The 27435-nt window shown below is 42.5% G+C and overlaps 1 protein-coding gene across 2 annotated transcripts in view; it reads right to left on the bottom strand.

Moving 5' to 3' along the window:
- Nucleotides 1–27435, bottom strand: part of LOC133420911 (cGMP-specific 3',5'-cyclic phosphodiesterase-like) — a 134783-nt gene that overhangs the window by 99265 nt on the left and 8083 nt on the right. For both annotated transcript variants that reach the window (XM_061710794.1, XM_061710793.1), the window contains exons 2-7: nt 18715–19201; nt 15973–16146; nt 7211–7300; nt 6830–6901; nt 4663–4752; nt 4444–4581 (exon numbers count right to left, since the gene is read on the bottom strand). In XM_061710794.1, coding sequence (XP_061566778.1) covers nt 4444–4581; nt 4663–4752; nt 6830–6901; nt 7211–7300; nt 15973–16146; nt 18715–19201 — 1051 coding nt within the window. The remainder of the gene's footprint in view (nt 1–4443; nt 4582–4662; nt 4753–6829; nt 6902–7210; nt 7301–15972; nt 16147–18714; nt 19202–27435) is intronic.

A 27435-nucleotide genomic window follows, 5' to 3' on the forward strand; every position in this document is an offset into this window, starting at 1 on the left:
CAGAGCTCAGGTTGATGCTAAAAATAAACATGCAATATCCTCTTCTGTGTCATCATGTGAGTAAATGATTCCCAGAGACGTAAACAGCGGCGTTTATTCATGCAGCAATCTCGTAATCACTTTCAACCCCGTGCACCTTTAGAAAAGGACTTGCCAGTAACCAGTGAGTTTGGAAACGCCCCCTCACCCGATGGGAATTTAAATGGGGCGTCCTGCAGTCTGAATGATGATTTTAACCGCTGGTATGTGTGGCCAGGTATGGGTTGCTCCACACCTGGGGCCTCATTTATCAACCGTGCGTAGAAAAGGTTTTAAATTCTGTCGTAGGAATGACATTTAGAATGTGTGCAAGTACAAAAAAATACAAATTTATCAAACGTGCGGACACCGGTCGTACGCACACTAGTAAGTAGTCAGTGATGATAAATCCCTCCTGTTCTTAACTGCCGTGCTCGTGCACGGTGAGTAGGGATGGGCGGTATGGACTAAAAAACGTATCACCATAATTTCTGGCATTTATCCGATAAAAAAAATACCAATACAAAAACGTCTCGACAGTACCCTCTCATTCCACACACAAATCAATAACACCATCCGGTCCGCCTACTTCCACCTCCGCAACATAAACCGCCTCCGCCCCTCACTCACCCCCAACAGCACTGCCATCCTGGTTCACTCTCTGGTCACCTCCCGTCTCGACTATTGCAACTCCCCTTCTATTCGGTCTCCCCCACAAACTCCTCCATAAAATCCAGCTGGTCCAGAATGCTTCAGCCCGCATCATCACCAAAACCTCTGCCATCTCCCACATCACCCCCGTTCTTCACCAACTCCACTGGCTTCCCATCAAATACCGCATAGATTACAAAATCCTCATCAACACCTTCAACGCCATCCATAATCTTGCCCCCCCTTACCTGTCAGACCTCATCCATGTCAACACTCCCACCCGGTCACTCAGGTCTGCCTCCTCCACCAACCTCACTGTTCCCCCAGCCCGCCTGTCCACCATGGGGGGTAGAGCTTTCAGCCGCTCTGCCCCTCGCCTCTGGAACAGCCTCCCCCCCCGACATCAGGAACATGGACACTCTTCCCACTTTTAAATCTCACCTCAAAACCCATCTATTTAGGCAGGCTTATGATTTATGATTTGGATTAGACTCTGCTGTCGATAATGTGTTTTTATACTTGTTTTTTACTGTTGTAATTTGTATTTTTATTGTTGTATTCTTGCTCTGTCAGGCGACCTTGAGTATCTTGAAAGGCGCCATACAAATAAAATGTATTATTATTATTATTATTATTGTCATCAACGGAATCTTTCTTCCTTCCTTCCTTCCTTCCTTCCTTCCTTCCTTCCTTCCTTCCTTCCTTCCTTCCTTCCTTCCTTCCTTCCTTCCTTCCTTCCTTCCTTCCTTCCTTCCTTCCTTCCTTCCTTCCTTCCTGGCTCATATCTATCTTTCTTTCTTTCTTTCTTTCAGGCTCATTTCTTTCTTTCTTTCTTCCTTCCTTTCTTTCAGGCTCATTTCTTTTCTTTCTTTCTTTCAGGCTCATTTCTTTCTTTCTTTCTTTCTTTCTTTCAGGCTCATTTCTTTCTTTCTTTCTTTCAGGCTCATATCTTTCTTTCTTTCTTTCTTTCAGGCTCATATCTTTCTTTCTTTCTTTCTTTCAGGCTCATATCTTTCTTTCTTTCTTTCTTTCTTTCTTTCTTTCTTTCTTTCTTTCTTTCTTTCTTCTTTCTTTCTTTCTTTCTTTTCTTTCTTTCTTTCTTTCTTTCTTTCTTTCTTTCTTTCTTTCTTTCTTTCTTTCTTTCTTTCTTTCTTTCTTTCTTTCAGGCTCATTTCCTTCCTTCCTTCCTTCCTTCCTTCCTTCCTTCCTTCCTTCCTTCCTTCCTTCCTTCCTTCCTTCCTTCCTTCCTTCCTTCCTTCCTTCCTCTTCCTTCCTTCCTTCCTTCCATAAATCAGCTTTACACAAAAAACGTCATCAACGGAATTTATCGTTTTTACCACGAGATGACAAATTCTTACTGTGGGGAATTTTTTGGACGGTTTATCGTGAACGGTAAAATATCTCCCATTCCTAGTGGTGAGGGTCATTTGCATTCAGAAACGCCTCCAATTGACCATATATGGAGCAACAACAGCTCCTGCTTGGAGGTGCAAACACCAACAGAGCTGTTCTGCAGAATAAATGTGTTGCGTTCCTCCAGGCCACCGGGCAACAACGTTTGACAGACACATAGTTGCATCGCAGATTATTTGTGCCTTGTTGGAATTAAATCCTTTCCTGTTCACGTAACTGAATTCATATAATCTAAGGGGAGAACTAAATTTAAAAAAAAACAAAGTACGAACAACAATGTGCAGCATGTGCATATGGAACTGTGGAGACTCTGTGGACCAGTTTGGAGCAGGAAATGAAACAAAGTTATAACATAAATCTGTTTTAAAAAGAGATACAAAAAATTATTTATAAACAGGTATATGGAAGAGGAAATGGGTCAACGAGGAGTGTGAGAAACAAATAAAATAGGGAAAAATGGTATATTATACTTGCTTAAGATATGTTTAAATATTTATGTGGATATTTATGTAGTATATATTATATTTTGAGAGGGATAGTTAAAATTATGTAATATATGTTATATATTTATTGGGTATGTAGCACATATATATTTATAGGGATATTTATGTAGTTTATATAGTGTATATTTATATAGATGTATGTAATAGTTGTATTTTCTAGATATTGATATAATATTTATGTAATATTTATATTGTCTATATACTTATATGGATAATTATGTAATAATAGGCATGTTTACAGAGTATTTATATAGATTATATTTATATGGATACTGTGTAGATATAATAATAGCAATAATGTAAATCCATAGAGTTATAAAGGGGTAGGAACTAGGAAAAAGTGTACACTTCTTCCTACTCCTTTTTTTCGAACATATGTGAATATGAAGATGTAAATGTTTATCTTTTTATTATTATTTTTACTTCATTTTATATACATGTTCGAAATAAAAATTTATTAATTCATTAATTCATTAATTCATTATGTGATGCTGCTTTTATTGCAATGTGGGTGCAATCTTTAGCTCCAATTATGTTTGGGAATCCGGCGATGGCGTGAAATCCTCGTTTAATTTTGGCTTGTTGGTGATGTGTTTATGGAAACTGGGTGTAAGTTGGGGCCAGAGAAATTATTGCATCCAACACTGCCGGCATGATTCTGCTTAAGGCTGATTTATGGTTCCGCGTTACACCAGCACAGAGCCTACGGCGTAGGCCCTGCTGGCCCTGCTGGCTCTCTCTTGCTGCTCCCAGACTTGGGCTTGGTTCTGGGTTTCCCCCTGCATGGGGAACTACGTATTCAGGCCGCCACAACATGGTAATTAGTCATTTGGGATATCTGGATCAAACCAGCGACGCACGGAGAACGTCATGACGCAATTACCGTCATTTCTGCTTTTTCTTCCTGTATCCAAATCCAAAACACCAACAATAACAGCAGCACGGAGGATATTGAACAGCCCAGTAGAAGTGGTTTTGTTTCTCGCCCTGTAGTTCGCCTTTTTCAGCATCTTCCAGCGGAGCTTGATCTGGTCTGGCGTTCCTACAAATGCTGCTTTGCGCAACTTTTCTCTCTCCTTCTTGTAAATCTTCTATCCCGGTACTTTGTACCGTCTACAAATGCAGAAATGTTCATATCCTTCATTACATTTATGAAGTGATTAGTCTCCTCCTGGTCTTGGTTTCTCCGTGTTTATAAGAACTTCCTGGACTCAAAAGACCAGGATTCCTTGTGAACAGAGCATGAGCAGAAAACAGATTCCTGTTCCGTTTGATGGGGATATTCCGTTTGGTGTTTACATGACCCAATATTCAGGTTTTAAAAGGAGTAACCCAGGGCTCATATTGGGGTTTTTAAAAACTGGAATAAGATCAAATTCGGGTTATTCAAAGGGGTTATTGGTGTTTACATGGCCGTGCACAACCGGGTTATTGCCAATATTCCGGTTAGAAAAGGGTTATTGATGCATGGAAGCGTAGTCAGTGAAGGAAAGGGATGTTAAACATCACCGATCAGCAAATCAAGGACATAAATTCATACTCAATTATTGTGTTGAGTCGTTTGATGTGATCGATATTGGGCAGACTGGGCTTTTATGCAGGTATGTGAACTCTTGTGTATTTGTAGCCAACGTAGTCATTTTGATAGTCGGCTGATATAACTAATATAGAAACATGCAGCATGTGTTGTCTTCATTCTAAGGCTTATACAAGACTTTTCATTTTTTGCGACTCCAGACATATTTGTTTTTAGTTTTTTTTGGTCCAATATGTCTCCTTCAACATTTTGGGTTGCCGACCCGTGCCCTAACGTACGGTGAATGCCGGGCCGTGTGCAGCATCATGTGTGTGCACTAACCATGGAGTCTTCGTCAGCGATGAAGACCGTGCACGCCTGGGCCTGCATGAAGGACAGGATGGTCCCCGCGATCTTCCGCAGTAAAACCTCCAGACATTGTTGCTCCTCGAAGATCAGGCTGGCGAGGTCCAGCAGCACCTGCATGCAGACGCACCATCACGGTCTGTGGATCTCAGCGGGCGCGTGCTCCAGCCTCCAGCAGGGGGCGCTCACACTCACCTGGTTGCGTCTGTTTTCCAGCTGCGACGTCTCGTACAGCTGTGCGTTGTGGAGAACGATGCCCGAAAAGGCCAAATAAGCTGAGAAGTCCTGAGGAGGGGGGAAAAAAACATCCAATTATTTTCAGACGTTACACCAGGGGTCTTCAAACGGGGGTCCGTGACCCCTAGGGGGGCTGCGGCAGTACTGCAGGGGGTCCTTTAACTTTTAACCAAAATAATTTGAGAGAGTTAAAAAAAATAATAATAATATATTAATAATATATTGGCTATAAATACAGGACAGTTGATACAGTTGATGTGTAATGAATCCAGAATGTATGACATTTTTGTTTTTTTAAATGGCATTACAGAAAATCACAATATTCTAATTTTCTGAGACAGTCCGATAGATAGATAGATAGATAGATAGATAGATAGATAGATAGATAGATAGATAGATAGATAGATAGATAGATAGATAGATAGATAGATAGATAGATAGATAGATAGATAGATAGATAGATAGATAGATAGATAGATAGATAGATAGATAGAGAAAACTCCATTAACAGGCGATAATAATCTACTTTTGACAATAACTATTTAGTCTACAACTCTACATAAATGATTCCCCTGACGTGAGTCATGTGACTAATGTCAACTTTAGAGCGGAAAAACGAGCTAGCTAGCTGTTTAAGACAGGGATTGTCAACCGCTGGTCCGCGGCCCTCTGGTGGTCCGTGGCGGTATTGCAGGTGGTCCGTGAAATTGTAAATGGAAAACAATAATATTTAAAAAAAATATATATATATATTTTTTAGACTCAATTTATTTTCCATTTACTATTCATTTTTGTGAATAATTCATTTGTTAATTTTTTATTGACTGTTTTTTGTTTTGTTTTTTTATAGCAAAAGGTGCAAATAAAAATATACACTGATGCAAATAAATAGCCTATATAGGCCCATACTCTTAAAAGCAAGGTGCAAAATAAAACAAACATCCCCAAAAGCAGTGGTCCCCGAATTGCTTCTTGTTTATAATAGTGGTTCCTGGGACAAAACCAGTTGAAAACCTCTGGTTCAAGAGAAGAAAATTGGTTGCGACCTTGACTTGGCTATTTCCTTTTTAATGCTATATAGACCTGATGGATAAATTAGTGACAATAACGAAGCCTAAAGCTGGAGATTGTAACGTTACAGCTCGGTCCAACGTTACTCCTTCCACGTCTGACAAGGCCAAAGTTTCATCAACCGTAAACACATGTAGCTAATAACCCAGTCAGGAATTGGTTAAGGCAGTGATTCCCAAACTGGGGGGCGCGCCCCCTAGGGGATATTGCAGGGGGGGCGTGGCGAGGTTGGAAGGTAGATTAATTAAAAAAAAAAAAAATTAAGAGTTTTTATTTCTTTAAGATTTTTCCTTCAATACATATGTGCAGTGAGAGAGAGACAGGAAATAGGGGGAGGAGAGAAGGGGAATGACATGAAGTAATGGTCTGGCCAGCGGGAATCTAACCAGGACCTGCTGCTTCAGGTCCCACAACTACCCGGCACTACTGGAAGGAAGATGCATGTGGTAATCTCTCACCTGCAACCGGTTTGAGAGGATCTGTAACATGAGCAAGCCCACCCCACTCACTGAAAAGGTGTGGGGATTAAAGCTGACATTTTTTGCAGAAATTTTGATTATTTGTTTAGCGTTGCTGCTGGTTTTTTTTCCTCAGGGAGCTGGTTATTTTTGGAAAGAAATATGTTGAAAGTAATGCATACTGTAGAATGAAGCAAGCCCACTCACATCACTGAAAACACGTGGGGATTAAAGGTGTCATTTTTGTAGAGCAAATGTTATTTTTTTTTTATATAATAATAATAATAATAATAATAATAATAATAATAATAATAATAATAATAATAATAATAATAAGAATTACAAGCGGGGGTCCCTGCTCTGTTTTTCCTGGGCTAAAAAAGGTTGGAGACCCCTGCATTAGACCATTTAAAAAAGGTTGGAGACCCCTGCGTTAGACCATTTAAAAAAGGTTGGAAACCCCTGCGTTAGACCATTTAAAAAAGGTTGGAGACCCCTGCGTTAGACCATTTAAAAAAGGTTGGAGACCCCTGCGTTAGACCATTTTGGCCAGTCTCACAGACAACCCAACATTTCTCAGTGAAAGCGATACTGACCTTCTGATCCTGCTCTGTGAAGGCCCCGTCCTCCCCACATTTCTTGTTGATAGCCTGGGCCACTCCAACCACCTGCAACATATGAGATAAAGCCAAACCAACCAGGTCAGTAATCCAGACTGACTCCAGAAATCCCGATAGAGATTCCATTGAAACCACTATCTGGTGAAGATGCTCCCGGGATGCAAGACATGTTTCGGTCGCGTCCAACTGCAAGGACCCCCCCGGAGAAAACCCAGAACCCAGTGGAGATTCTGACTCTTGGTTGGACTGGTATACAGTATACATTGTTCCACCCCTAGTAGAATAGCTCAGTCTGATCTATGATTCATGGCGTTTTCAACATCACCACATATGTGATGATGTTGAGTATCAACTCACCTCATCTTTGTGGTTCTTGATTGGCAGACAGAGGATGCTCTGAGTTTTGTAACCTGTGATCAGGTCGACTTCTGCGTTGAACCTGGGGTCCTGGGTAGGTCACAAATATAAGCAGAAACACACACATACACCATTGTTAGTATGTTGGGATTCAAATATATTTCCACTGTGTAATACCACAAATCAGAGAACGTCAGGGTGACAGGTATGGGAAACGCCAATATTAAGTTACACATAGGGGTTCCCCTTCATAATATGTCACTCGATGTCTCACTATGGGATTGGATTCAACTTTAATAATCCCCAAAGGGGAAATTTCATTGCCACCATGGCCACAACAATACAACATAAGACAATCAACAATACACATTAACAATATTTCCACCTAGGGACAGCAGTGGATCAATACAACAGCAAAATAATCAGAAAATGACCCCCCAAAAAAGGGAGATAAACAAGGCACTGTACAAGCAAATATGGCAGCAAGTTATGACGGCCTAAAAGAGTGGCTGCAGTTTAAAGTGCAATGTGCAGTACAAGGATTAGTAAAGCAGCAAGGCATGACATCAGCAGTCCAAGTTAAAAAGTCTGGTTGCTGCAGGAACAAAGGACTTCCTAATTCTCTCTGTGGAGCATCTGGGCAAAAGAAGCTTCTACTTCTGCTACTTCTTGCAAAAAAGCTGTACAGGGGATGATCATCTGGGGACAGGATAACTCTGAGCTTCCTCCTAGTATAACTGGTACTATAACTGGTACAATAACTGGTACTACTGGTACTAATAACTCTGATCTTCCTCCTAGTCCTCTGCTCTGTTCTGACCTCCAGAGAAGAAGGGCTCATACCAATGACAGATCCGGCCTTTTTAATACGCTTGTTAATCCTGTTCCTGTCCACCAATGTCAGGCTGCCACCCCAACAAACAACGGATGCACGTCCCGCTGCAGACCTCAGAAACATTCATCTCATTACACCAATCCTGATTGGCTGGTGAAACGTGTCCGTCCGCCGCAGGTAGCACCACCGACCTTAAATATCCCATGCAGACGGCACCACGTCACTCAAACACCTCTTCTCAATCGGAGCATATCTGGTGTCCTGGGCTAGTTGGCTGAACTGTCCAAAGACAGATCTTATATAGTTTCTGTCGCCGGGCGCTAACTAGCCTTGGATGTTTTTTATCTGCTTCATCGGTCACACCAGATCAAATTTTATGTTTTCCTTGCACTGACTCCACAGCTTGCCACAGACCCCCCGCAGGAGGAAGACGCCCTGGAACTAGACTACAGGGACGATGAAGAGGGCACCTCAGAACTCCTCATATCAGATGATGAACATGAGGACGACCTCTTCACTGCTCCGCTCGGGATCTCCGCTGCCATCAGACTATACAACCAGGCCTGCTCACAGTAGTAATGGACAATGACAACATGTGCAATATCTGTCTACCTCATAAACATCCTACCTGCTTTTTTTGCAGTTTTTGTTTCTTTCCCGTACTGCGCTACTTTTTAGTTTTCATTCCAATGTATATACTGTTTGTATTTTGTAATTATATATTTTTTACTTTTTTTTTTACCCTTTCCCTGCATGCGTGTGTTGAGTGTACTGCTGCTGCACAAAGTGAATTTCCCAATAATCCAGAATCACGGCATACATTTTCATTGTTATGCTGATGATACGGAGCTCTACTTGTCTATGAAGCCGGATGAGACAGAACCGTTAGTTAAACTTCAGGCATGTCTTATGGACATCAAGGACTGGATGTCCGGAGTTTTTTTGCTTCTAAATTCCAATAAAACAGAGGTTATCATTTTTGGTCCAAAGCATCTTAGGAAGGGATTAGATGGTGTTGCGATGGCTTCCAACGCAACTGTGCTACCTTGGTGATTTGTCATTTAAACCATATATTAAATAGGTTTGTAAAATAGCATTTTTCCAATTCCGTAAATTGGAAAGATTAGGAAAATCCTCTCACAGAGTGATGCAGAAAAACTAGTTCATGCGTTTGTATCTTCTAGACTGGATTACTGTAATGTGTTGTTAGCAGGATGTCCAAGTAATTTGCTGAAAAGGCTCCAGCTGATCCAGAATGCAGCAGCACGAGTACTGACAGGAATCAGCAGGAGAGACCACGTCTCTCCAGTGTTAGCGTCGCTCCATTGGCTACCCGTAAAATTCAGAAACCAATTTAAAATTTTACTACTTGCATATAAAGCCCAAAACGGCTTAGCTCCGCAATATTTGCAAGACCTGATAGTGCCTTATGTTCCTGGCAGAGCTCTCCGCTCTCAGAGTGCAGGTTTACTCGTAGTTCCTAGAGTATCCAAATGTAGATTTGGAGGGCGGGCGTTCTGCTATCAGGCACCACTACTATGGAACCAACTTCCAATCTGGGTTAAGGAGGCTGACACCACCTCCACCTTTAAAACCAAACTTAAAACGTTAGTGTTTAGTAAACCTCTAGTTAGTGTAAACTCTAGTGTGTTAGAGTCAGTAGTCAAAGCTGCAGCTTAAGAACAAGACTATAATAGTTAGTCTCAAACATAGCTTCCGTTGCGTTTCATCTGGAATTTCAACACGGAATGTGTTGTAGGCTCTAAAATGTGAAACTGGATGTGTATCAACAACCATGACACATCTTTGGTTCAGCCATCTAAAAAAAAATAAAAGTCAAAGTTATTGTAATATGTTTCATTCGTTTTCCATCTCATCTGAAGCTCTGTAATTTGGTTTGTTGGAGATGTGGAAATCTGAATTCCAGCTCTCCAGGAAATTAATCTGTCACTCTTTTCACTGCAGACGACAACACTGTCCAACGGTGCGAAGATTTAAATGTCAATTGTCCTGAAACAGGGCTGAGAAGCCTCTTACGTGACGGTCACCAAACATTTGGAGCCTAGCATCATCACAGGTCTGCATCCGTGCTCTCGACCTTCAACAACCTGCGCTCGCGCTGCACGCCTGCAGGTCCAATTTGCATAAAGAAACTGATATTCTGCTGGAGGGAACATGTGTAGCAGACCAGCATTCAGCAGCACAAAGCTCTCACATGTGGCGCTCTGTTTGGTGTCGGAGAAGTGTCTCCCGCTAGACACAGAGGTGTTTTGATTGGTGGACGGCTGTCTCTCTCTCTGTCGTTGGCAACTCTCCTACGCACCCGCTGACCTTTACACAGCCCGACTCTCTTTGTCCATCCCCATCGTCCTCTAGACTCAAGGGGACTGTGTTTGTGCGTGGAGAAAAACTGGAGAGCGGTACTTTGCTGATTTTCGCAGACACTCACAAACGCAGCAGGCTCTATGTCTGCATGAGGAAATGTCTCCTACTATTTGTGTCACAGCAGGAACCAAAAAAATGATGCTGCTTAAACTGTGAAACAAGAACAGATGCATTTGAAATTATCCTAAAAACACAGAAAGCATATCCAAAACAAATCATGCAACATCTTCAGAGGTTTTCCTACGGAAGAGTATCAGGGCCAGGCAGGAAATAAAAATAATATTTTAGAGGAGGAAGAATTTTTTTTATTATGCACTTTGAGAAAAAAGTCAAAATTTTGAGAAAAAAGTCGAAATGTCAAGAATAATGTTGAAATACAATTTCAAGAATAAAGTTGAAATGTTGCCTTTTTTTTTCTCAACATTTCAACTTTATTCACTTTATTCTTTTTTCTCGAATATCCCTCAAAATACAATACATGTTTACTTTCAGTTCAAATAATGAAGATAGTCGTAGAAAATTTAATTTTAAACATCTATTTGCCCGAACAACTTTAAAGCGATGAGTGTTTCTGTTGTTGGAATTAAGTTATGGAATTCATTACATTATGATTTAAAGGGCTGTATAAACATATTTCAGTTTTTTAAAAAGATTTAGAGAAAAAAATAGCAATGTATGGATGAAATAAAAAAAAAAAATTATAATATATGCGTATGGAGACAGACAATCCATCTTTGATTTTTTTGTTTTTCTTTCTTTGTGATATTAACTAAGTAATTGTGCAGACCATCTGTTATTATTGTTCAATTTAGTTTTGAGGGAGGGGCAGGTAGAATAAGATTTTCTTCTTCCTGCTCCTTTCTGGTTACGGAATTTTTTTGTTTGCATATTTCCATGATCGGAATAAATAAAAATTAAATGAAATGAAATGTCGAGATTAATGTTGAAGTAAAATTTCAAGAAAAAAGTCGAAATGTTGAGAAAAAAGGCGAAATTTCGACTTTATTCACAAGATTGAATAAAGTTGGACATTTTCAGTGGTTCTTAAGCAAAGGGGGGAGGAATGAAGTGGAAAACACACAGGAAGCGTTCTCTATTAACCTCCTGCTCTCATTAGAACAGTTATTGCTGCAACTATCTGCTAGACCCCTTGCATGTCAGGAACTGTTCAAGGACACGTTACGCGTGAACCAGCTGGACCAGAAACCGGTGTACTCTGGTTTGGAGCTTATTTCTCTGTAACTTTGCCTCTCATGAATAAAACTACTTTGCAATGCTCTGGTCTCTGTCACTCTATCCACCTCTGCTCCGCTGTGTTGATCATGTGACTGGCAAGCATGGGAGAAATGCTCTTTACTTCAGTCTCAGCGGAGAAGTCATGCTGGGATTCATTTAAAAATGTATTCCAATCCAAAACTTATTTCTGAACAAAAGAAAGTCAAATGAAATAACTTCTTTGTTGAACTTCTGGATGTTAAGTTGGCAGATGAATCTAAAGCAGACATATATCTTTTTTTTCTGGATTCAGGAAATTGAATAAAGTTAACCCGTATTGTTCATCCTCTCTGGATACCTGGAATCAGTACAACTCCAAATATTTTTACTATTAAAACAGATGAGAGTTCAGAATCTTCCAGTCTTTTTGTACGAAACTACACTGCTCAAAACTCAAAATCTTAACAAGAATATTTGTCTTATTTCTAGTTAAAAGGTTTCATTTTTAGTCAAAAAAATCTCATTACACTTAAAACAAGAGTCATTTATTTATTTATTTTTTAATTCCTCTTTAATTCAGAATTAAAATTAAATCCGATTTAAAATGAATAAAAATTACCATATAAACACCTAATTCCGAATGAAAAAGGCCATTCTGAATTAAACTTAATTCCGAGGTGGCTGGTTTATTCCAATTTTAAATCTGAATAGAATAATTCCAGATCATGTATACACTCATTCCTCTTTAAATTAATCCCGGTCTTTCTTTCTGCTCGTTCCCTCGCCCGTCTGTCTCCATGACGCTTATATTCCGCGCTGGGCTGGTTTTCCAAACAAAGTTTCAAGATGCAGCACGCAGTAAACGCTGGTCAAGAGCAGAGACCATTTATAGAAATATAAATATTTATAGACCATTAAATAGAAATAATTAAAAGAACACATGGAAACAGGAAACGTAAAAAATGTGAGCTTTTCAAAGTTGTAGCGGCTAAGTTTGTTTTTCTTCCGGTAGTTTAACTTCCGGTCCCCCCCCTATCCAATCAGAACCTTCCCAACCCCCAGACCTTAACCCTTGTACTGTCTTTGGGTCAAAATGACCCAATCTCCTGTTCCTTCTTTCCTCCTGTTCTCTCCTTCCTTCTCCCTTCCTCTTTTCTCCCTTCCTTCCTTCTTTCCTTGTTTTCTCCCTTCCTTCCTTCCTTCCTTCCTTCCTTTTTCCCTTCCTTCCTTCCTTCCTTCCTTCCTTCCTTCCCTCCTTCCTTCCTTCCTTCCTTCCTTCCTTCCTTCCTTCCTTCCTTCCTTCCTTTCTCCCTTCCTTCCTTCCTTCCTTCCTTCTTTTTCCCTTCCTTCCTTCCTTCTTTTCTCCCCTCCTTATTTTCTTCCCTCCTTCTTTTCTTCCTTCCTTCCATCCTTCTTTTCTCCCTTCTTTCCTTCCTGCCTTCCTTCCTTCCTTACTTCAATCCTTCCTTCCTTACTTCCTTCTTTTTTCCCTTCCTTCCTTCTTTCCTCCTGCTCTCTCCTTCCTTCTTCCCTTCCTCTTTTCTCCCTTCCTTCCATCTCTCCTTCCTTCTTTCTTTCCTTCTTTTCATTCTTCTTTCCTTCCTTCTTTCCTCCCTTCTTCTCTTCCTCCTCCCTTGACCCAAAGACAGCACAAGGGTTAAGAGGAATTGGATAAAGCTGATCAAACGTGTTTTTCATGTAAACCTCAATTCAGAATTACTATTTCCATGTAAACTCAAAGGAAAATAGTTTAATTCTGAATTATTTAATTCGGAATAGCTAATTCCGAATTAAAAAACATCATGTAACCGTGGCCAATGCCTAGTAGTGCTTAAGTGAGTTTCTAACTACTCTCCAATCCTGGTGTTCTAAATGCTGCATGATGAAAGGTATTGATTGACTAAGTTCACTGAAGGCCTAAGTGTGAGATGCACCGCCGGCCACTGGTTGTAATGCTTTCCAACAGCTGCAGGAAAGTGTTGGTGCTGTGGTGTCAGACTCAGGCTTGTAGGAAACGGCTCAGCTCGTTTCTCCGTCCCAGTGTTTTCAGGACCTCTGGGGAAAGGGCTGCCAACTTCTTGAAACAAGTCAGAGTAACAGGCGCAGGAGACCTGAAGAGACCACATCCTCCACACGCTGATTTAAACAGGAAAAGGTGAAACTGTGTGAGTCCGCCACCAGAAGACCGGCTGTAAATCCAAGTTTCCCCAGCACGAAGCTGCATGCTGTCTGCTGTCAGAGCGTTTCAACAGCAGCTATTTTTGTACATTATAAATCAGGTTTCATATAAACACACACACACACACACGCGCACACACACACAGATACAAACACACAACACACAGGAGTTTAATTATAGCCACATGTTTGCTCTTCTCAGAAACACAAACATGAAACACATCTGCACTGCAAAAACTCACAATCTTAACAAGAATATTTGTCAGGAAATTGAAAAAAGTTAACCCGTATTGTTCATCCTCTCTGGATACCTGGAATCAGTACAACGACCAGAGATCCATCGTCTTCAAATATTTGTACTATTAACGCCATAAAACAGATGAGAGTTCAGAATCTCTCTTTTTCTACGAAACTATACTGCAAAAACTCAAAATCTTACCAGGAATATTTGTCTTAGTTCTAGTTAAAATGTCTCATTTTAGTAAAAAAAATCTCATTACACTTAAAACAAGACTCAACACTGGAAAAAACAACAATTTTCACCTGTTTCAAGTAGATTTTCACTTAAAATAAGTAGAATAATCTGCCAGTGGAACAAGATTTTTTTGTTTGTAATGAGAAGATAAATCTTGTCCAAGTGGCAGATTTTTCTACTTATTTCAAGAGAAAATTTACTTGAAACAGGTGAAAATTGTCAAATAACAAGTTATTTTTCTGCTAATGACTCTTGTTTTAAGTGTAATGAGATTTTTTGACTAAAAATGAGACATTTTAACTACAGATATTTAGGGATTTAAATATATATATATATATATATATATATATATATATATATATATATATATATATATATATATATATATATATAATTATAAAAAAAAAAAAAAGGATCCCATAACCTTTGATCAGGTGGGCAGGACGCACGTTTGGGTGGACACAGCCCACCCCTGCCCCAAAACCGGCCTCGAGTTCCAGTAACAGAGGTCCGACGGGAGGATTATGATCGTATAGTGTGAGCAGACGGGTCGCATACGAGCATCGGCTCGTACAGTGTGAGACAATAAATCGTGGGCTCTGAACTTTTGAACTCAGCGATCTAGTCATGCAGTTTGAGATGGGGCAGTCTCATACGATTTAAAATATCACACAGTGTATGCCCGGCTTTAGATGCAAATCCTTCATTGTCATCATCGCACAAGCTATTTCACCTTTCACGCACGCATCAGTTATGTGATTGAGGTTATAACAACGAGGCTGTGAGTGGCTCAAATAACACTAATAAATAACATAAAATAAACAAAGTTAACGAATGAAATGAATTAATTTAACAAATGATTCGCTTGGCCATTACATATCTGTGGAGGAAGAGAATGTTGCTGACCGACTGCGTCTCTTACAAGATGTTCCACAGACACTAAACGCAGTTTCTCCAAATATCTGACTTTCCTTGCCTTGTCTTTGTTTTGTGAAGACCTTCTTTGAGGTTTATTTTCTATGTCATTGATTTCCACCTTGTCGCTAGACCTTTTTTTGGCCGCGCGCTCCCGCCCGCAGGAGAGTTCAAACCACCCACTCCCGCGAGATTTGCGTTGGATTTGCGTCCCAATGCAGCCCTCTACTTTCCAGCTCCGCTCTGTCTTCTCGCGCCCCCCCCCTGCAGTACCTCCACGCCCCACTAGGGGGGCGCGCCCCACAGTTTGAAAACCACTGGGCTACGGCGTAGGCTACGGAGAGACTCCCCCGTAGCCGCGTACCCTACGGCGTAGCTTTAATGCAGAACCAGAATTCAACCTTTAGTCCTCACTGGAGTGAAGATTATTCTATCTGGGGTCCAACATTGCACACATAAAACAATAAAATACAATCCTTACAATGAAACATAACTAAATCTAAACAAAGATTATCTGAGATGTGATGGAATTCAACCCTTAAATTGTTCAAACCAGCCAGAACCAAACAACAAAAATATTCCATTTTACACAGTCAGAATTTCAGAATAAAGCAAGAATTTCAGAATAAACCAACTAACTAAAACTGACTTCCTTGCTAAGTTCTGCTTTTCTTCATTTATTTTTGAATCTAGCTTTATTGTTTATCATGGTTAAATGTTAAAGCTTATTCCTAGATGAGGAAACAGCCGGGTCCTCACCTGGTAGGCGTTCTTGATGTTGAGCGGCTGGCCCGTCGCAGCCACGTTTCCCACGATGCCCTTGTTCCACTCCAGGCGGATGCAGCTGCTGCACGACTCCTCCAGCGTGGATCCCTCGGCGACGTCGAACAGCCGGCTCACCAAGAACTTCCTGTTGGAGCTGTCCTCCCCCACCTGGGACCACACACACACACACAAACGGGGTTCAAACAGGAAAGTGAAATACAGTAATCCCTCGCTATAACGCGGTTCACCTTTCACGTCTCGCTGCTTCACGGATTTTCATCGTGCATCGTGTTCTGCATTCTGCGTTCAGTCTCTCCGCTTCTTCACTTCCTGTGTCAATAACGTTGGTCGCTTAGCAACAATGCTGAGAACGGCCAATGAGCTTCGCCAATGGTGGCATGTCGGTTTATAACAATCTTTTTGCCCAGAAGAAAAAAGAGCGACAACAACGACCCATAACTATGTTCTTCTCTGGAAAAAACACACCTGCACCGCAGGCTTTAGAAGAAAAGCACAGAGCGAGTGAAACAAATTAATTAAACAAATGAATCAGGTGGCCAGGTGGACATTGCTATGGAGGAAGAGAATGCTGCTGACCGACTGAGGTTCCAATCTCTCATCTCTCTTCCAAGATGCTCCACAGACACTAAACACAGTTTCTCCAAATATCTGCCTTGCTTTGTCTTTGTTTTGTAAAGACCTTGTTTGAGGTTCTTTTCCACGTTATTGATTTCCATCTTGTGGCTAGACTACATCCTGATCCCGCAGTGTTTTTTTTAGCCGCCTGTTCCCGCCCGCAGCAAAGTTCAAACTGCCCACTCCCACAAGATTTTCGTTGGGACCCGATCCCAATGCAGCCCTATAGTGTGGAGGATTCAAGGAAGAGGCGAGGCTCAGTCAGTTAGAGGTCCGGTTCCGCCAATTTGACCATAGTCCCGTAGACTCGTCAGCTAACCAGGCTAAGCTAGCGACGGACCGGCCTGTAGCAGCTGCTGTTAGCCGCTCCCCTGCAGCTCCCGAGCAGCCGGCCAGGCAGGGCGGCTGGGTGACGGTTCAGAGGAAGCGTAGTCCCAAAGGGCACACGGAACACCACCACCCGCTTCACGTGTCAAACCGATTTTCCCCACTCAGCGACACACCCGTTGAGAAGCCGACCCTGGTGATTGGAGACTCCATAGTCAGACATGTGAGGCCGACTCCAGCGACCATAGTTAGGTGTATCCCGGGGGCCAGAGCGGGCGACATTGAAGCAAATTTGAAGCTGATGGCAAAGAGTAATCATAAATTTGGTAAAGTTATCATCCATGTCGGAGCTAATGACTCCCGTCTTCGCCAGTCGAAAGTCACTAAAATGAATATTGTCTCGGTGTGTAACTACGCCAAAACCATGTCGGACTCCGTAGGTTTCTCTGGTCCCCTCCCCAATCTGACCAGCGATGACATGTTTAGTCGCATGCTCTCGCTCCGTCGCTGGCTGTCACGGTGGTGTTCAGAAAACGACGTGGCCTTTATTGACAATTGGGAAACGTTCTGGGGAAAGCCCGGTCTGATTAGAAGAGACGGCATTCATCCCACCCGGGTTGGTGCTGCTCTTGACTCTAGTAATTTGGCCTGTTTTATTAGACACTCCCCCTGACAACGCAGGGTCCAGGCCAGGATGTAGAGCTGCAGTCTTACACACTTCTCTGCTGCTTCCCGAGGACCAACGCCTGCCAATAAAACTGTAGGATTGCATTATGTAATTGGCGACTCTAAACAGGTGCCTAGCAAAATAGAAGTGGTTGCAGTTCCCCGCCCTCCAAAAATTCACCAGGTGCAGCGTTTTGGAGGCGTTAACCAAAATAACTTTGTGAAAATTAAAACCAATGCACATTTGGTACCAATAATAGACCGAAAAATGAGATGCGGACTACTAAATATACGATCGTTAAGCTCCAAATCTCTGTTAGTAAATGATATAATTACAGAGAGCAGGAGTGATATTTTCTGCTTAACACAAACATGGTTACAGGAGGAAGAGTATGTTAGTTTTAATGAATCGACTCCACCCGGCTACTTTAATCATCACATTCCTAGAAACACGGGTCGAGGCGGAGGAGTCGCAGCAATTTATAACTCCAGCCTCCAAACAAAAATTGAACCTAAGTGCAATTATAATACATTTTCCGAGCTGGAAATCAGAGAAGCCTGTTGTGTTAGTGGTAGTGTACCGGCCCCCTGCTGGTGCTTACCTAGAGTTTCTGTCTGAATTTTCAGATTTCCTTTCTGGATTATTGATCAGTACAGATAAATTCATCATAGTGGGTGATTTTAATATTCATATGGATGTTGAAAGCCCCCCCCCCCCCCTCTGGTCATCCCGTTGCTGCTTCCACATGCCTGCTGTGTGCTGCTAACGTTCCCGAGTCCCCCAGTCTGGTCTTCGGCAGGAGGGTCCCCCCTTATGATCCAGGTCCTGCTCCAGGTTTCTTCCCTCCTAAAGGGGAGTTTTTCTTGCCACTGTTTGGCTTAAGGCTTTTCTCCCACTATGGGAGTTTTTACCTGCCGTTGTTTATGTAATAATTGCTCGGGGGTTTATGTTTATGTTCATGTTTTGGATCTCTGGAAAGCGTCTAGAGACAACATCTGTTGTATTAGACGCTATATAAATAAAATTGAATTGAAGATTTCATAGCGCCAACATCAACAAGCAAACTCCTATGAACAGAGTACACAAACAAAGTTTTTGTCTCCTACCAGGAATAAGGAGTAGCGATCCGCAGCGATAAGCTCGTTGATGTGCAGGAAGATCTTATGGCAGAGCGCTGTCACGTCCAGATGACGCGACACATCCTTCACCAGCTCCAGGAGCCGGGCACATCGGTCGCCTCCGATTTCCCCTCCGGCGACGCCGCCCTCGCCCATGGCCGAGCCACGGAGAGGGACGCTCTCGCGCTCGGCGTCGCTCAGGAACGTCAGAGAGCCCTCCGAGTCCTTGACCACGATGGGTCTGAGGGGCCGGTCGAACTCCGAAGCGGAGATCTTGCGAGTGGGCGTGCCCGGGGCCGGACTGGGGGCCGCGGCAGGCGAGGGGCAGCGGTTCTCCAGGAGGACGTGGGCCGACGGGAGAGGGGGGAGATCTGCCGAGGGCTGGGAGGGGCGCTGCTGCTGGGAAGAGTTCTCTTTGGAGACGGACGACTGGATGGTGTGGATGCGCTCAGCGAACCAGGCGTTCACCATCTCCCTGCGGACACAGAAGACAACATGGATGGATGACGCTGACGCTACTCACACGGGGAGACTTTTGGTGCTTTTCCACTAGTACCTACTCAGCCCGACTGGACTCGCCTCGGTTTGGTGCTTTCCCACTAGGGGTGATGCACTGAAATGAAAATTTGTGGCCGAAACCGAAACCGAAAATAATAATAAACACTTGGCCGAATACCGAACAATACCGAACATGGTTCTTTGCAGTTTTTCATTTATTTTGCCAATTTTTTCACCATTGCATAAATCAAATAAATTAGATTTCGGCATGCTTTTCAAATAAAAAATCTTTTACAAAATGACAAGGTAGAAAATATTTATTGAACATAAAAAACTGAACATTTTTTAATTTCCCAGCATTATGTTGTTTTGGTTCCACCTCCTGGTGAATGTTAGGTAAAATTCTTATGTGGTTACTTTTTGGTTGGCCAACGATTTATGTTTGTTGTGCGCAACCGTTGCGGGAGCGGCCAGTCTATTTCCTTATATTACAACGCCGTTATTAATTGTTCCGTTTTTTTCCCACTTATTCAACCGAACACCAAAAGTGTTTTTTTGCTATTTTCGGCCGAACAATTTCGGTTACCGAACAATCGGAGCATCACTAAAGTAGATACTTTTCTTTATCTATTCTGCTGAGGTTCTAAGCTGCTGAGTCGGCTGTATCTGACATCATCACACTACAGGCCACCAATTGGTCAGGGGGTTGGAGTCAGACGTCTGAGTCAGGAGGAGGAAATCAGAGAAAGAGACTCTGACGGTGTTACAGCCATGGCTGTACCTCCCTCTTCCCCTGTGTTTCCCTGTGTTCTCCCCTCCCTTGTGTTTCCTTGTGTCACTCCCTGTGTTTTGTTTTGTGTGGTCATCTGCCACTCACACTCAGCTCCTGGATTCCTCCACACCTGCCTGCCATCAGCTCATCAGCTCCCTCAGTCTCCACACCTGCCATCCATCAACTCATCACCACTGCAGTATATCTACACTGGCTTTTCCACCACTCCTCGCCAGATTGTTGTCAAACCTCCGTGGTGCGCACTTCAGGCCGATCCCAGTGAAAACCTTAGTTGAAATTCTTGCTGTTCTTTGAGCTTGTTTACTGACTGCTTTTTTCTGCTGTTCCCCAGGACCATTATCATCTGCCAGCTCCAACCAGCCTGTTCTCCTAGCCACCCTCCAGCTCCAAGCTACCCCTGGCTTCCACTCAGCCCTCCATCGTCCTCTCCTCCCCACGCCAGCCATTCCCCGGGCCAGCAACCACCTCTGCCCTAACCGGACCCCCTTTTTCCCCTTCCCTAAAATAAATTCATTCTTCACTCCACCACTGTCTCGCTCTTGGGTTCCCCCTTGTGAGTCTGTCACAGACGGCTTCTTGTTCATTTTATTCAACAGCAATGGCAGCAAAAGTCTGTTTCATGATCCAATTCTTAGGGTCAGATGTTCATAAACCTGGTGCTGAGGAGAGAATTAAAAAGGGATCTACTAGATCCCTTTTCAGCTGCTTGACAGTGGCTCAACTCATATTAGTTTACTGTTTTTGTTGTTAATGTCATTGCAATTTAATCTATGCAATTGTGGAAAAAAAAAAAATGGCAAAATAAATGAAAAACCGTGAACAACCGCATTTGGTAGGCTATTCGGTACTCGGTATTCAGCCAAGTCTTTAAATTTTATACGGCTTCAGTTTCGGCCTCAAATTTTCATTTCGGTGCATCCCTAGTTTTTTTCGGTGGGTACCACTGGTAGCATTCTGGACTTTTGTTTAATAATGTTGAACTTGACTCCTCAGTTGTCTATATTTTTTGTTTTGTTTTTATTTTATGTTTTTACTATTTCAATAAATAGCAGTGTATATGATCGTGGCTACAGCGTGAGACCAACACCCCCCCCCCCCGGCTGGCTACTTTGCTGGCTATATGTAACATGGCTGGCTAGTCTGTGCCTTAGTGGAACGCCCTGATCTAGACGGGGGATAAGGAACGACCAGATCTACCAGGAGCTCTGTCTCTTCATAGCTACTCACGGCTCCAGCTGACTTTTCAGCAGCACCGAGACAAACTAACAAAGATTAAAAAGCGTCGCTGCTTGAAGCTTCTCTCACTTTCATTTTTTAACTTGATATTGAACACAAGCCACAGACGCAGCAGCACATCTATCATCTCCTCCAGGTTCTACATCTTTAGTGTTGTTGTCTTCTTCATCTAGGTCTTCACACAGTAGCAATGTCCTGGAAACCCGGATCAAGTGAACCCGACAGCAACAACCCTCGCAACAACAATAACCAGCGTCTGGTCCAACCGAGCCTCTTCAATGACTGCAGCAGATGCGTAATATCAACAACTATCATGTATTAAGTCCTGCTCCGTCGGTGATTGTGTCCTCTGTTGCTCCCCGTTTCAGCCTCCCCTCGGCTCCCTTATTTATTTATTCATTTATTTATTTATTTATTTATTTATTTATTTAATTTATTTAATACGGATCCCCATTAGTCCTCACTGCAGTGAAGACTTTTCTTCCTGGGGTCCAACATTGCACACATAAAACATTAAAATACAATCCTTACAATTAAAACATACTACAGGACTGTCTCGGAAAATTTGAATATTGTGATAAAGTCCTTTATTTTCTGTAATGGAATTAAAAAAACAAAAATGTCATACATTCTGGATTCATTACAAATCAACTGAAATATTGCAAGCCTTTTATTATTTTAATATTGCTGATCATGACTTACAGCTTAAAGCGGCACTATGTAACTTTTCCACCATAATCTAATATTTCATCATCATCATTGTGATGGTACATCAACTTCCAACAGGTTTAATGAACCTCTGTCATGGTCTGAGGGGTCCGTATCGCCTTCACTGGCACTATGTAACTTTGAGGAGCATGGTAGGAACCCTTCCACACTAAAAAACTACACATTTTTACGGCTTTGACTGCTTTACGGCAGACGTCACTTCCCCCTCCTCCCCGATTCGCAGTCGAGACGAAAATGGGCGGGGCGTGGAGCGCAGGGCTCAGCAGAAGCTGGTAACCCGTTGCTGCGTTGTGGCTGCAGCAGCTCCACACAACAGACGTGGGGAAAAGATCCTAATGGTTTAACTTTTCACCGCTTTCCTGCTCGGAGGCAGAACCACGGAGGCCAAGTATCTGAGATAACAAAGTAAAAGAGTGAAAGAGTCGTCGGCTCGCTTGGATCGCGGCTGTAACGACCTTCCACACAGTAAACCACAAACAAACACTCACACAGACCGGGGTCGGATCAAAACACGGGTTTTATTCCCCACTTCGCCAGCTAAACCCAGTTGCTGGCCAGCTCTCTGCGCTGCGATTAACCCCAATCTGCAGATAAAACTAGTTTGTTGAGGAAAAAATATTAACTCTTATTTGTAGCTGCAGAGGAAAAAAATAATCTCACGAGGAAAACAAAAATATTGCTCACGCCTCGGAGCCTCTTCAGCATAATATAGCGGTCAAAAAAAAGAAAAGAGGTAAGAGTAATGCAAAACATGTACTGTATGTTGTACTATTATACTAATCTATTGAAACACATGGCGAGTCAAACATTTACCAAAGCAGCTGCCAAACACTCCTAAACAAGGTAGCCGGAGACGGTGGTTCTGCAGAACTGCGGCAGTAAATCCTTCTAAAGAGTGGCGCTCCGACCAGGAGCTCCATTCTTCAGTAGGGATTTCATATGGATCCAAACTGTTAATAATCATTATTTTCTCCATATACTGCTCCCTGGCTTCCTTGTTTAAGGTATCCCGGTAAATTCCAGTTCCTTTCCAGCAGTTTATCTTTTTTTTGCGTTCCGTCTGTTCACTTGGTGAAAAAGAAAAGTCTGTACCGTCTTCATTCGCTATCAAAACAAATGCACTTGACGGGGACAGGATCTTTCCGGGAGTACGTGCTGGTGCTCATGGGAAACGTAGTGTTCTTTCTGGTAAAGCACTACCGCTTTTGTCCAAAAGAAGAAGATTTTGATTTGGAACGCTTCATCTGACATTATTACTAGAAAACTTAAAACGTATACAAATTTTTTTCATAAATCCTGCCTCAATCTCCTTTAAGAAAACTCAAATATCTATATCAATATTAAAATAATAAAAGGCTTGCAATATTTCAGTTGATTTGTAATGAATCCAGAATGTATGATATATATATTTTTTTTTAATTGCATTACAGAAAATAAAAGAACTTTATCACAATGTTCTAATTTTCTGAGACAGTCCTGTATATAAAAAAATGTCTTTACTATTATATATGTAAACCTTATTGGTCCTCCTTTTCTGTTTTTTCTGGTTTAGTTTTGCTATTGTTTGTTTGTTTGTATGTAGGACAGGCATTAATATAAGCACTGTGCTTCTGCCTGTGCCTTTTCAGTCACTATTTTTCGATAATGTTTGTGTTCAATGTTTGTAGAGTGATGTGACTGAATAAAGAATTTCAATCAATCAAATCTGAAATGTGATGGAATTCAACCCTTAAATTGTTGAAACCAGCCAGAACCAACAACAAAAAATATTCCATTTTACACACTCGGAATTTCAGAATAAACCAACTAACTAAAACTGACTTTCTTGCTAATTACTGCTTTTCTTCATTTCATTTTGAATCTAGCTTTACTGTTTATCATGGTTAAATGTGGTGGAAGCTTATTCCAATAAGTTACTGCTCTATACATGGTAGCCTCTTTAGTGCGTTGGTTCTTGGTAGAGAAAGAGGAAAGTGAACACCAGAAGCAGATCTGGTTGCCATGTTGAGTGTTGCTGGGTTTTTGGTTTGTCCTGGATTTCCAGCCATGGTGGAAGCTTTTGTTCAATAAAATAACAGTGTGTTCAGTAACTGCTGCGTTCAGGTCCTGCTGCTGCCGAAGCTGACCGCTGCTGTGGCCAACAACAACAGTTTCAAGGGGATCGGTCACACCGTTGAGCAGAGGATCCTGTGTTAAGGTTCAACTCTGCCAGCTTGGGAGTTGGAAGCTCCTACATTTTACAAGTCCCGTGTGATTTCATGGTCTTAAGTTTCAGGTATAGCACAGATGACACTGACTAAGTTTCCATGCATCAATAACCCTTTTCTAACCGGAATATTAGCAATAACCCAGTTGCGCACGGCCATGTAAACACCAATAACCCCTTTGAATAACCGGATTTTGCTCATATTCCAGTTTTTGAAAACCCCAATATGAGCCCTGGGTTAGCGTATTTTCCGCACTATAAGGCGCACATTCAATGAATGACATATTTTAAAACATTTTCCATATATAAGGCGCACCGCATTATAAGGCGCACTAAATATCTGGTAAAATACCGTACTAGTGGCTGGGGTTGAGTTACGTATCTACCTGATGGAGCTGCGCTACAGGAAATGCTACAAAATCCTACAGCAAATGCAAAAAAAAAACAAGAAGAAAAGTACCGTATGTCAAACTTTATTAACAAAATAAAAACCAGCTTTGCTCCGTCTCGTCAAAGTCGCCATTATGTGAGTCAGCGTCGCTGCTGTTGTCTTGAACGTCTGTGACGATTCCTGACGTTTTTAGCGGCATAACTTCGGCGACACCAACTACATTACCCACAATCCCCCTGACTACAGTAACAGAAATTACCGTAATGATCATATATAAGGCGCACTGCCGGATCTGGATACCAGGCAACTGCCGTACAAACAGTTTGAGAAAAAGCACATCCAACCCAGGTAGAGTAACCAGACCAGTATCAAGAAAAAAAAAAACAAATTGCACCCAGTTAAGTAGGACCGCCTGTTGTCGGCTTCTGGTCTCTCGAGTAGCGGGGTTGCAGTCTCCCTCCTACAGATAATCGGGACAGATAATCGCAGTAGCCTAGTTTTGATTCAGTCTCAGGGACCTAAAAGGGTTGCTGCTTGTGTCTCTGCTCTCTGTTAGTTTTTTCTCTCTTAAGCCGAGCAGACACTGTGCGATTATCGGCTCGTTTTGAACCGATTTTCCAGTCGTGCAACTATTTTTTGGATCGGGCCGGATTTCGACCCAATCGTTGGTCGTGCCTCGTGCAGTTTACGTGGGGTAACGACGAGAGAGTAACACTTCACGACGAGAGATTAACACCTCACGACGAGAGAGTAACACCTCACGACAAGAGAGTAACACCTCACGACGAGAGATTAACACCTCACGACGAGAGAGTAACACCTCACGACGAGAGAGTAACACCTCACGACGAGAGAGTAACACCTCACGACGAGAGATTAACACCTCACGACGAGAGAGTAACACGTCACGACGAGAGATTAACACCTCACGACGAGAGAGTAACACCTCACGACGAGAGAGTAACACCTCACGACGAGAGAGTAACACCTCACGATGAGAGATTAACACCTCACGATGAGAGAGTAACACCTCACGACGAGCTCCCGATCACGAATCGTGTGCTCGCAAGAAAATCAAACGTGTTTGAAATCCTGGTCGCTCCTCGTGAAGGAATCGCACAGTTGAAGCAGCTACGACCCGACTGGACTCATCCTTTCACAGCACGCATGCGCAATAGCAAAGTGTTGCAAATTCACATTACAAATCGCAGAAAAAAAGACCGCATTTCCCACGTCTGCCCAGCCAATTCCTTGTCCAATCACGACGCTGTCTAATCTTTTTTCATTTATCGCCACACAAAATGGCACAAATTGCTAAAGGCTGATTTATGGTTCCGGGTTACACCAACGCCGAACCTAAGGCGTAGGGTACGGCAGCGATTTAACGCAGAACCATGAATCAGCCTTCAGTGTGTGCTCTGTCTGCTGTTCTGAACTTCTCTGTTGTCTCATTTTGCTGGGACGTCGGATCCCTCCGCCGAGACACAACTTTTGCGGTATGCGATCATTGTTGTGTCTAAAAATGATGTGCAGTGCCCACCCAATCAGAAACGGTACAGATATTTTGTGATTTTTTTTTATATATATATAAAAAATTAAATTATTAAAAAAATAAAGCATCCCCATAACCTTTGATCGGGTGGGCAGGACGCACGTTTGGGTGGGCACAGCCCACCCCTGCCCCAAAACTGGCCTCGAGTTCCAGTACACAGAGCTCCGACGTGAGGATTATGATCGTATAGTGTGAGCAGACGTGAGGATTATGATCGTATAGTGTGAGCAGACGGGTCGCATCAGAGCATCAGTACAGTGTGAGACCATAAATCGTGGACTGTGAACTTTTGAACTCAGCGATCTAGTCGTGCAGTTTAAGATGGGGCTGAATCAAACCATTTAAAATATCACACAGTGTATGCCCAGCTTTACAGATTTCAAAGGCTTGTGTGCCTGTTGTGCGTTTCCCTGTGTTTTTCTCATTTCAGACTTGCAGGGGATGTCAACCCCCCACCCACCCTTGTTGATCCACTGTCTGACTGGCAGGTCTGCAGCCGTCTCGGTTGGTTTGACTAGCGGTTCTAAAACCCGCTTGTGACGGGGTTCTTTTCGGAAAAAAAACTCTCCAATCAAAAAAAAATAAACTGGCAGTGGGATAATATTAAAGTATAATATTATAGTTTATTGTTGCCAGCCTTCAAGGATGCAAAGGTGCATCTTTTATAATAATGCAAGAAAAAAATACTGCAGTTGAAAAAATGAAATTAATTGAAAATGCAAAAAAAATAAATTAAAACAAAACATTCGAACAGGAGGTTTCTCACAAAGTCAAAGTTTCTACTGAGATGCTGCCTTCTGTACAGCTGATTTCACACTCTCTTCTCCAAGCCAAACCGGCTTCATTTATACTTTTAACCCCTCCCACTACACCTGGATTCAATCACTGATCCCTCTGTTTGGCAATCAGACTGAATGGGACACAGCTGATGACCATGCGGTGTGTGTGTGTGTGTGTGTGTGTGTGTGTGTGTGTGTGTGTGTGTGTGTGTGTGTGTGTGTGTGTGTGTGTGTGTGTGTGTGTGTGTGCATAGGACAACGAAGTGTGCACCCTCAGTTGTGCTACTACACTAGGAAAAAAAGGATAATGGTGATCATTAATGGTGCTTAAGACAGAAAGGGAGCGGAGAGGAAGTACAGCATGCGTGTATGAGTGTAGTTGTTTGAATGTATGTTTGTGCACTGCCTGCAGTCAGGGGAGGACCACACTCAGTGAGGGAGCCGCTCCATCACACCGCTCTTCCTCTTGCAGCGTCGTGACTGCTCCGGTACGTTCTGTACCGGGGGATATGGCTACCAGGTACC

The sequence above is a fragment of the Cololabis saira genome, chromosome 20, assembly GCF_033807715.1.
Source record: "Cololabis saira isolate AMF1-May2022 chromosome 20, fColSai1.1, whole genome shotgun sequence".
Taxonomy (NCBI): domain Eukaryota; kingdom Metazoa; phylum Chordata; class Actinopteri; order Beloniformes; family Belonidae; genus Cololabis; species Cololabis saira.